Source organism: Lepidochelys kempii, chromosome 3 (genome assembly GCF_965140285.1).
Source record: "Lepidochelys kempii isolate rLepKem1 chromosome 3, rLepKem1.hap1, whole genome shotgun sequence".
Lineage (NCBI taxonomy): Eukaryota > Metazoa > Chordata > Testudines > Cheloniidae > Lepidochelys > Lepidochelys kempii.
Window position 1 is genome coordinate 84,159,074 of NC_136382.1, and position 11,871 is coordinate 84,170,944.

At 41.7% G+C, this 11,871-nt stretch overlaps 1 protein-coding gene across 8 annotated transcripts in view; it reads left to right on the top strand.

The window, feature by feature from the left end:
• Positions 1–11,534, top strand: part of FOXO3 (forkhead box O3) — a 152,261-nt gene extending 140,727 nt beyond the window's left edge. For 3 of the 8 annotated variants that reach the window (XM_073336948.2, XM_073336946.2, XM_073336947.2), the window contains one exon: positions 10,152–11,534. In XM_073336948.2, the coding sequence (XP_073193049.2) occupies positions 10,152–10,169 (18 nt within the window). In that variant the 3' untranslated portion in view covers positions 10,170–11,534. Of the gene's footprint in view, positions 1–4,524; positions 4,706–7,014; positions 7,085–8,504; positions 8,656–10,151 lie in introns of all 8 variants that reach the window. The other 5 variants (XR_012158011.2, XR_012158012.2, XR_012158013.2 and 2 more) reach the window with 5 other exon arrangements.
• Positions 11,535–11,871: the final 337 nt, after the last annotated feature.

Sequence of the window (11,871 nt, forward strand, 5' to 3'; positions counted from 1 at the left end):
GCCTTACTAGGCCACTATGATTTTAATATGTGGCAGGCCATGACCAAGTTCATGGAAGTCTCTGCGTTTCCCCTGACCCCAGCTAGGGTTTGCCTACGCATACTAGGTCACATGGCGACATGTGCATACGTGGTGCTCCGCACCAGGCTCCGGATGTGTCCCCTGCAGCAGTGGCTAGTGATGATCTTCTCCCAGTCCAGGGGCCACCTAGAGAAGGTTGTCACCATCCCCATGATGGTATTTACATCGCTGCGATGGTGGACTAACCCCGGGAAAGTCCTGGAAGGAGTTCCCTTTGTCAGCACCCCTCACTTAGTTGAGTTGGCTTTGAACACCTCGGACTTCAGATGGTGGGTGCACCTTGGCACCCTCCAGACCCAAGGTATGTGGTCCCCAGAGGAGTCGATGCTACACATAAACGTCAAAGAGCTCAGGGCAGTGCACAGAGCATGCACAGTCTTTCTAGCTCACCTACCGGGCAGCAAGTCAGAGTCCTCATGGACAACACAGCCTCGATGTTCTACATCAACAGGCAAGGCAGAGCATGATCCTTGGCCCTTTGCCAAGAGGCACTCCATTTCTGGGACTTCTGCATTGACCAGGATGAGATAAACTGTTTTATTTGTTTGGTGAAATTATGAGGTACGAGGTGCAATGCAGTCCCTTCATTTGGACCATGTACCCTTGAAGAGTCTCATTGACTTCAGTGGGTAGAGAAGAAGGTAGAGCAAAGCGCACTATGGGGGTGTGATTTCTACAGCGTACTAACATCTTGCACATTAATTGGTCCATGTAGACACTGGTGGAGTGCTTTAACATGGTGTTAAAGCGCATTAGGGAACCTTTAGTTCACACCAGCAGGGGCTACATGGACCAATTAATGTGCAGCACCTTAGTGTGCTTTAGAAATCCCGCCATAGAGGACAGTACTATGTAGGCAAGCAATTGCCATGGGTATATGGGTCAGAACTAGCAGACTCTATTGCATGATTCAGGCCTTGAGTTTATTCTCAATGCTGACAACCCATTCTTCTTTCATATGGGTTGAGTAGGTAGCAATGACTACAAATGTATATCTTAAGTTTGATAGCCAGCACATTGCCGCAGCAGTGTCCATGGATAAAGATTGAGTAAAATCTGAATAAGGCATGTGCTTCATTATTGCATGTAATAAACTTTATTGTTTCAATGCACTAAGTACCTGCTACAAATGCTCTCAATTCCCATTGGCATTCAGTACCTTACAGGAGAGGTTCAGCACCTTGCAGGATTGGGTGCTTAATTATCGCATTCAGTATGTTATTTGTAAAAATGTATAGACATTAGTTTGGTGTTTTTATTTTTACTCTAAACTGTGCTGTCAGTTTCTTCATATTTCAGGAAACGTTTCCCAAAGATTGGCTTTTCTCTGTTCTTTTACTTTGTGCATATACCGCACATTGCTTATAGTCTACTTCACTGTTGCCCTGAGTAGTAAGTCAGGGTCTGACCTTGCAAGGAATATAGGAAATCAATGGGATTCTGTGCTGGTGAATTTTTATGCCACCAAACTTTATGCCCCATTCACTTTCCATATCCCTTTGCAGCATCAGGGCCTTAGTGAGTTCCCCACTTGTTTGTGTGGGTCATTTAAAGGTGATAGTAAGAAGAGAGAAAGAAATATGCTGACGATTAGGAAATGTTCTTGTAAACCACAAAAGTTTTGGCAGGAGGATACAGAGGAAGGTGTAGTACCTAAAATATTTCTGACTCACTGTTAATGGATTAGTATTTGAGTTGACGGTGTACTTTAATGTTAAGTGTTGTTTCACCCCAGGCAAGCTTTTACGTATCAGGTTTGTGTCCAGGTGAACATCACATTCACCAGCTTTTGTCATTTATAAAAAATACCTTTATTTAAATTTTTTATAGATTATTATAATTCCAATTAATAAAATGTACAGGTCCATGGCAGGGATGTGCTTATCATTAATAAATACACTACATTAACAGTCAAATCATGGGATTTACAGTCAACTCCAGAAGATTGACAATTGAACCATCCAGATGACTATGCACGAGAGGGAATTTCGGCCCTATGTACCCCGCCCAAGATCTCTGCAAGGCACTAGGTATGTCCAAAAAGAGAGGAATCCTCCCTTTAAGACTGCAGAGCAACAAGGGAGACTACTCCAGCCTAATGCTGGAAGTGGTTCTCATGGTCCTAGCACATTCCCTGGTTGAGAGGAAGGATTCAGCTTATTAAGACGTGTACAAAGTCTTTCAAAATAGAACTCAAAGAGTATGAAGTCTTCATCCCAGTTTCAGTTGGACTTAGCCCCTCGCTCCTAAATGTCTGTCCTTTCTTTAAAATTCATTTCTTCACCCCATTCCCAAATGGCGCTTCCCTTCAGAGTTCCAACACTCTTCTGCTCCAGTTCCTGAGGGTCTGGCTTCCTGTTTTCACAGCACCTCTTGCCTGGAGTTTGACCTTCTCCACAGGCCTTCCCTGCTGGTGTCTTCCCCCTACTGACTCACGGCCCTGCAGGAGACTTTTTACTCCCTGCTGTCTGCACACCTCTGCCAACAATCACCTGCAGCTGTCTCTCCCTTTGAAAGACTCAGGTGCCTTCCCTTAAGCCTAATTGGGCAGTAAGTAATCAGTCCAGCTGCATTGGACCCTGCTTGCTCATAAAGGGGCCAGTCACCTGTGACAGGCCCCAAAATATAATCATTGAATTGTTCACTACTTCTGCAATTGGTAGGTTGGTTTATCTGGAGTTGGGCTGGATTTTACTTTTTGTTATTTTTTATTAACTAAGAAAAATAATCTATAAAAATCAGCATCCCCTCCATAGAATAGAGTTGTGAAAAGACAACTGCAAAACCAGAAATTTTCTAATGTTGCCTCTTTTTTTTTCTGGATTTGTTTTATTTTTATGGATTGTATTTTATTTTTTAGTACAGTATGTTTTTGTCATGTGATTCAAGAGCAGTAATTAGCTGAAACTTGCCATCCCTGCATGCCATCCATGCAAGATTACAGGATGACATACTCTCACCAGATGACAGCATAAACTGATATTTTTAGAACAGCCTGCATCAGTTGGTCTCCCAAATGCTTTCCTCTTTGTATCAACAGCATTAGGATTTTATTACAGGATGGGTCTTTGCAAAAAATTTTTCCTGTGAATGAGCTGTAGTGATTGTTTAGAACTGCAGGTTAGCATTTGTTCTGAAATGTCCTACTGCCTAATAACTGTGATGGTTACAAGTTGATTTCTTTTTAAAGAACACGGTGCCTTTTTTTAATAATCCTTTAAAAAACACAATTTTCTTAAAGAATCAAGCACATAGAGGTTCATTTTAGAAACACAGGGTCAAGAGCGGTCTTTTTTTAAAAAACACTTTTTCATGTGAATTCTGTGCTTGATTAAGGTGATGGACAGTTCTGGAGACTGCTGTTTATTATGTTCACAGATAGGTACAGCACAGACCGCAGCAGTTCAAGCTTCCCCACTCAGATACTGCAATAATGAATGCCATAAGAGCCTGTAAATTGTGCTCTCAGTCTCCAGGAGCATTTAATCCTTGGTCTTTCTACTGAGATGACCAGCGAGGGTGGCAGTTGTTGTGGGGTGTGTGAGGTGGACATCTGTTGAGTGGTAATTGGACTGAGAGCACTAAACTCATTTCACAGAGGTCACGGCGTGGCCCTGAAGGTCTGAGATCAGTTTCAAGAGAAAAATGCCTTTCCGGATTATTCTAGAAAGAACAGTGGGTGTTTATGCACATTTTCATTCTCAGTTAATGTTTTCTCCAGTCTTTTTTCTTATATTGCCTTGTTTCAAAATTCTTCTTTTCCTGATTTTCACAGAAAAGTAATTGATTTCAAGGAGGGCTAGAGAAATTTGATGTAGTGGGAGAACTTTCTCTCTGTCGCATTTCCTTCTGAGTTTCTGCCCCTCTGGAGCTTGTGATAGACGAGATTGTACCTTTCCTCTATCATATCTATAGGGCGCGCCTTCCTTTTAGTGATTTTTGCTTGGCTTATTGGCCTGTCATTTTCAGTTAACTTCAGCAGAAAATGGGAAGTCTGTATGGCAGGAAGGATCCTTTTAAAGAGGTGCTCACTACCCTAATCTGACAGAGGAAAAGCAAGTTGTCGGTAAATACATGTGGAGTAATGAAGAGTAGATTTTATGTTTCTATTGCAATATAATCCAGAATTCACTATGTCTAGTTCTGCTGTCAGTCAGCAAGATACTTTTTACCCTCTCACTGCGAAAGTGGCATTTGTTCTTCAGATACAAAAGTGGTGGTAAAATCCTTCCTTCTACTTCATAGAGGCACTAGGATACCACTTCCTCTTCCTATTAACACATGTAGCAAGACCTGACCTCTCTCTCGTGTTCCAGAGAACATAGGAATTATCTACCGTGCCAGCTAGCACACAATGTCTCATGCAGAGCATGATTTCACTATCTTGCAGGCATATCTAAATCCTCTTCCTCCAGCTAACTAACCTGTACGTTTGGTCAGCAGCATCGTGCCCTGCAACTGCAGAATGCCGGTAGTGCTGAACATGCAAGTTGAAATCCTGACCCAAGTCAATGGCAAAAGTCTCACTGAGTTCAGTGGTGCCAGGATTTCACCCACGGTTGATACCACTGCTCTCCCCGTGTGTAGGTCTGTGGGGGAAAGACAGAGTTCTGCCCATCGAACGGTAAGATCAGAGGCTTCTCGGATATTGTAGAGACATAATGTCCTGTACTTAAACTTTTTTGAGCAGGCCAGTTTCAGCAGGAGCACATTTGCTGTGACTTGCACTTGGGGAACATCAGTGCGTCACCTTTCTATTTTGAAGAAGTTTCCAGTGCAGTATAATGAACACCAGTGGGAACCAAAGGGGGAAAGCAGTCTGTATTAGGTAATGCTTATAGAGTTTCCCTCTTGGTCCCTGAGTTGAGATCAGGGCTTGGGGGACTTAATTCCAATTTAACAGTGGTGGAATGATGTTATATAGTGGTAAATTAAATGTTATTGCATAGAGGGAAATCCCATCTCAAACAACCAAGTCACAAAGTATGCAAAGAGAAGTGGTTCATAACCTGTGGGGAGCAAGCTGGGGGTGAATAAGACAGGAGGAGGAGGAGGGGGCAGAATGAAAGGACTGTGTGTTGTCTGCCACACAGTCACTTGCAAGTTAAATACATTGAAAATACTAAAGCATTTGATTGATTGATTGATTACCTTGTACCTTCTCCTAGTGGAATTAACAGAGCCATCATCTAGGATTCAAAATGTTAATTGCGTATTATAGAACAGAACATAGTCTTGAGCTATCTGTAGTCAAAATGAATTTATAGTCAGTGATTTTAAAAATATGGACCCTATTTTCTTAATATTGCTTGCATGCGTGTGCACACATACACATTCCCGTTTGTTACAGGTTACACACCACTGTGGAAAAAGTCCAGTGGCTCTCTTCGTTACTGTGGACTTCTGTGTGCAGAGGGCCAAAATCAAAGCTATCATTAGCAAAGCTGCTACATCTGCTTACACTGGTTCTGAATTTAGTGCAGGTGCGTGCATGTGTGTGTTTGCGTTAGAGTTGTTGGTATTAACTCCGTAGTCAAGGTGCACTGAGGTTTACACTAACAGTGAGACTGAAATGCCTTGGTGTCGCATGTTGCTGGTTCAATTTAGTCTCCAAATTTGGCACAGAAACTCTTCAAAGGATCATTGACTTTTCTGTTTGCATAGGAAACATTTAGATATGCTCCCTATTGGAAATTCTGCCAAACCCACGGAACTAGGGAGCCCACCTACCCATAGGAGCCAGAGAATTGACTGGGCTGGGGACAAGTGGGCAGGAGTCCAGGGAGTCAGCTAAGAGATCTGCTACCCAGGTCCACTACCCACCCACCTACATGGATTCCCCATATCCCACAAAACCCAGCCAACTTCTGACCTTCTCTTCAGCTGCCCTTCACCTGTGCCCTAACTCCATTAGACATTTTTCTGCATTGGTTACATCTGTTCACACTTCAGCTTTAATTATTCCTCTCACCCTGTCTCCATCAGTAATAAGGGAAATGGTGTGGCCGGGACAGCTACTGGTGCCTCAATTGAAGATCGACCAACTTGTCTTCAGAGACTGTATCTCTGTAGCAAACTTTCATGGTTCTCCAGATGGGGGTCCCCCCTGACTGACTGACCGGAATCAGACTGGAACGCCTGTTGAGGAGGGTTAGGACTTCCCAGGGATGTGGGGGCGGGGGTGAAAAGGAAAGAATGCCTATTGGTGCTTCAGGACACAGGTGGACACCTGTGGGCAATGGAAAGGAGGTATTTACAGTTGAGTAGGAGAACTGATCAGCAGAGGGATGGATGGAGTGTTGAATGATATAACTGCTTATTTCCCTGTGTTTTAGTGGTGGGATATTGCAGTCTAGCCATCTTAACTCAAAGCTAACAAAGTTTATCATGGGCAAGTCTATGTATATGATAAACTGTAATGGGACAATGTTAAAGTCTATAGGTTACGAATTTAACCTACTTCTTTCTTTTTGTTAGTGACAGTCCAGGCAGATGCTACCTTAGCTGCATGTTTCTCTTATTTAACACTGTCTCTTTGCTAAGCCTCATTCTAGCTATTCTTTATATTGCCCAGTATATTGTTTGTAGTTTCAGAAGAGTATTTGATGGTGCAAATTACAAAAATTAGATATGTGATTGTCTATCCTTAGTATTTTCTTTTTTGTTCCTACTCTTTCTCAATACAATTTTGAAATAGTTTTTTTTATGTAAATGCTGAATAACTTACTCAAGACCCGATTCAGTAGTATGCTTAAGTACATGCTTAACTTTTCAAGTATGTGAATAGTCCCTTTTGAAGTCAGTGGGACTTTTTACATATGCTTAAATGCTCTGCTAAATAGGGAACTTCATTTGATGCTGAGGAGTGAGTCTTTCTCCTGTAATTAATTAGTAATCTCTAAGTTGCCACAAGTACTCCTTTTCTATTTACAGAAGGTGATAGCTTCCAACACCACCAGTACCAAGGAATTAATGAAAATGTGGGAGTATGAGACCGAAAAGGGTGTGTACTTATTGTACTATATAAATCGCTGCCCAGATTATATTGTGAGTACTAGACCTGGCTCACTTTCATCAAATGACCTTTTGTGATAGCATCATCGCACATTTACTAAATGGAATCCCTGCTATCCAGCCAAATTACTGAATGGCGGACGTTAATTTACTCTTTAGAAATGAAAAAATCGATATGTTTATCCATGCAGAAATCCCCTTATTCATCAAATATAGTCTATCTAAAAATACATAATTAAGGATGAAGCCAAATTTTGATTGAGTGAAACAATAATTCATCTGCTTTCCAAGGCATTCAGAATGAAGTTCTCCTGTAATGGTACAGGGAGCAGCTGTCGTTCTCTTGCTCCAGTAACCAAGAGGCAGAATTAAATTTCTGTCAGTCATTTGGTAGTATAGGAATAGGTCATTTTAGTAAAATGTTATTATAGGATCAGTGTCTGGCAACTTAGAGGGTGGAGACTTCAGAATATTCTAGCAGCCAGAGATAGTCACTTGATGACAACATTCTAGTTCACTGGTTGATCTCCTTTGTTGTTACTCACCCTGGAAATAAGGAACATAGCCAAACTAGATCAGACCAGATCAGATCAGTGGTCCATCTAGTCCATAGTGACACTGCCTGATAGTGACCAAGACGAGATGTTTCAGAGGGAGAAAACATTTCCTTTTATTAGTTTTCATTTTGTTGCCTTTCAGTTTCATTAAATGCCCCATTGTTCTTTTATTACACAAAATGCTAAATAATTTGTGTTGGGTAAATTTTCAAAAGCATTTATGTGAAGTAGGAGCCTAAACCCCCTTTTCAAAAGTCAGCTAGGGCCAGATTTTTAAAAGTATTTAGGCCCCTAGCAATGCAGATAGGCATCTTTGTGCTTTTGAAAATCCTCTACTGCATAGTTATGTGCCTAAATACCTTTCAAAATCTGTCCCTAAGTGGCTTTGAAAATTGTCCCCTTTGTCTGAACCAGTCATAATTGTATATACCTCTATCACGTCCCTTTACTCATAAGTGGGAAGCTGATGAGGACGATCTCATCGCAGTCGCCTCCAGCACCTGACAATACAGCTTCACAAGTTACACAAACTTATTTGTAACTTTTTGTTACCTTTTCTTATACATACTTATTAGTCTCTCATTTCCATGTTAATTCTCCTCTCCCAGCAGTACAGAGTTAGTGTTAGTCCAAACTGGTGTTTTCTAGCTTTTTAGTTTCTTTAGCTTTTCTTCTTCTCACAAACATGATTACTGTGCAATTTCTTACAGATAGAGTGACCATAACTGAACACAGTACAGTAGGTGATGGCATAACATACATTAATATAATGGCGTTAGAACATTTTTTGTGTTATTTTCTATCTCATTCTTTATATATCCTAACTTTTTCTTTCCTTTTTTTTGACCACAGCTGCACACTGAGTAGAGGTTTTCATTGAGCTCTTCACAATGACATCCAGGTCTTTTCCAGTTACTAATTTAGGATCCATCAGTGTAATTTATTCTTGGGGATTAGTCCTGCATATACAGTACAGCAGCTCCAGCATTGGGGGAATGTAGAGGTGAGCGTTATGCTACCTTGCACACCCCGACTTGCTCTGTGTGCTCCTCAGCTGTAGCTGAGGATGTGGCCCTTAATGTTTTTGATTATCACTGAATTTGTAGGGGCTCACCTGTTGGTCTAGTGGTGGCATGTTGTGCCATGTGGAAGGTCAGAGTTCAGGGCCTGAGCTTTTAGTTCATTGCTCCTTGCACCAGCAGAGGCCAGAAGTACAGAGGAAGCAGCACCCTCAATCCCAGGGAGGAAGGGAGCAACTTGTGCTTCTCTTTGGCAGCATCCTCTAGCTCAGTGGTTCTCAAACTTTTTTTTCCGCAGATCACTTGAAAATTGCTGAGGATCTTGGCAGACCACTTAATGATCTTTCCAAATGTTGTTCGTACCATTAGCTGACTATTGTAAAGCGCTTTAGATAAAAGCGCTATATTAAAAAAAAACTTAATAATAATTAATGTTTTTTTGTTCTACAAATAAAAGCACACAACTCGCATTTTAATATCGGTAGTCTTACCTTTCTAATGCGATGGATGTGCCCTCTTCCCACCACCACAGCACCCACAGAGCTGGGGCTGGGAAGGAGGGCCGTCTCTCCCCAGCAGTCACAGCCCTGGAACTGGGGAAAGTCGCTTCTTTCTCTGGCCGCTGCAGCCCTCCACGTCCCAAATTCCCCCCACCCCCTCTTCTCACCCCACAGTCCCCTCCAACCTACCCCTTATTCCCTCCAAGCCACCACCTCACCTTACATGTGTGTCTTCTCCAGGGTCCGGCACCTAATTAGTGGAGCCACGCCTGCATGGCTCCACTAACTAGACGGGTGGCCCTTCATTCGCTCATGTGCGGCCGCCCAGGTGCGCACCTTTGAGGGAACTATCCGCAGACCACCTGAATGGAGCTCGCGGGCCACAGTTTGAGAACCTCTGCTCTAGCTGATGCCTGTAGTGATATTTACTGTCTGACTCAGACAGAAGTTGTGTCCAGCCATCTGGTGATGTTGGGAAGGCCCACAAGGGACGGTAGAGAGGAATGGGTAGACAGACTGGTGGATCCTTCCACCAACCATCTGGAAATATATTGCATTTGCAGAAGCTTTATTAGCTTTCCTGCAGTGTGTTTGTAGCCATGTTGGTCCCAGGATGGTAGCAAGGCCAAGTGGGTGAGGTAATCTCTTTTATTGGACCAACTTCTGCTGGTAAAAGTTACCTCACCCTCCTTGTCCCCTGATTAGGTTTCTGTCATTCAGACTTGATCCGTAGTGTTCTTTAATTAGGAGGGTTTGTTTAATTTTTGGGAGACGCTAAACAATTTGACATTAATCCTTCCATGCCAGAAGCCAGCATTTGCTTGATGCTTAGGGTTGTTATACAGTGTACCATGTTTCCGGCAGGAGAGCTCTGAGCTTGCTGGTTCCAAATGGTTAATGTTGTCTGTTGATTTCAGGTGGGTTATTTTTTACACCTAATAATCTTGTTTTCTTTTCTTTTGTTCCTTCTTCCTCTCCAGGCCCTTAAACTGACATGAGACCTAAAGAGAGAACCCTTTGCCAAATCTGCTGTCAGCAAGTGGACAGTGATACCGTTTACAGCTTATGATCTTTGTGAGCCCTGCATTATTTTCCTAATGAAGCAGAGACTGTTAATGGGCCCCTTACCCAAGCGAAGAGCCTCCTTTTTCGGAATTGAACTCGTTCTAAAGTATGCAAAATCTTCCTTTTATGGGATGGTCAAGCACCTACTGTGGAGACAATGTTCAGCACCATCCTGTTGAGAACACACTGTGTAGCCTTTACAGTAGTTATTTGTCAATGAGTATGTGGTGTTTCAATATATTAATGGTTTGTGGGTTATTTTAAGTTGGCTTCTATTTTGGGGGGGGTCTCCATCTCACCCCTCTAACCTTCAGTTTGTTTTGTTTTTTAAAGATGTTTTAACCATTTTCTCTTTCTCTCCTGGTGCATCTGAAATACAGTGTATGCACAATGAAAGGCTATACTAATTACCATTACCCAACATAGCTTCAGACATCAGCACTACCTGAGTATGTAGCATTCATTACACCAAGCAACTGACTGAAGTCCAGAGAGAGGTGGCTTGTGGGTTTTGTTTGTTTGTTTGTTTTTTCAAACCTTTTCTTCAATTTAATGGTACATACCTTGTTTTTCATAAACAGCAAACCAGAGTTGATTACATAACGAGAGAAACTAGCAAGGTTGCTAGTCCTGTCCAGTGTTTATAAGGACTGAGTGAGGGTGCCATTTCATCATATTTACTGATTCGGCACCTGATTTGATTTGATCGATCTCACCTATTGCATTATGTTAGCACAGCTGCCCTAATGGTTGCAGTGAATAGAATTAGTCTGCCTCAGCAGTTTGGAAACTGGTTGATCTTAAAACAAGTAATAAGATAAGCTGTCCACCCATTGCCAAACAAGTTGAATGTAACCACTTGTGAGGATATGGTTTAAAAAGGAAAGGGAAGTAAAATATATGACATTGCAGAAAAGATAACTTACAGTATATGCATCAACAGTGACTTACAGTAGAGTCATCAGAAGTTCAAATGCAGATCACTGCAGGGTAAGTTATTACATCAGTGATTTTTTTTTACATACATATCCTTGATTATTTTTTCCTTCTCACTATGCGTAATCCAATCTGAAAGAAGCTGTAGAGGGAAAGGCAAGAAAGTAATGCTATACAAACAGCTTTTCATATAAGCTTAGATTGTAATTGGATAAATGACACTGAAAGACAAGGCAGTTTTTTATGTTTTGCTTATATGGGTTTTCTTTTGTAAAATGAATAATAATGAATAAAAGGTATGGTGCTGCTGTATAGATTCTATAATCTGGAAAGCTTGATTACTTTTTATTACTATTTTTTTGCGGGGGGAGGAAAAAAGAGGAGGAAACACCAATGGTACATAAGAACTTGGTATGAAGATGCTCTGAATAGGACAGTGTATACATACTTCTCCAAAGTGATATATGAAGACTTTTTTCTTTGCATAAAAGCATTATGCATATAAATATATAAATATATTTTATTATGTACAGAAATGGATCATTATGCATGGATGTTAGGAAAACAAGCTAGCATTTTAACCCAAAGTTTCAGTGCATGAGTTCCCACTGACACATGTACCATGCAATGTGGAGTGACTCCCTTTCACCGCTGCCACCACACATGCACGCATACACACACACACAAACTCACACGCAC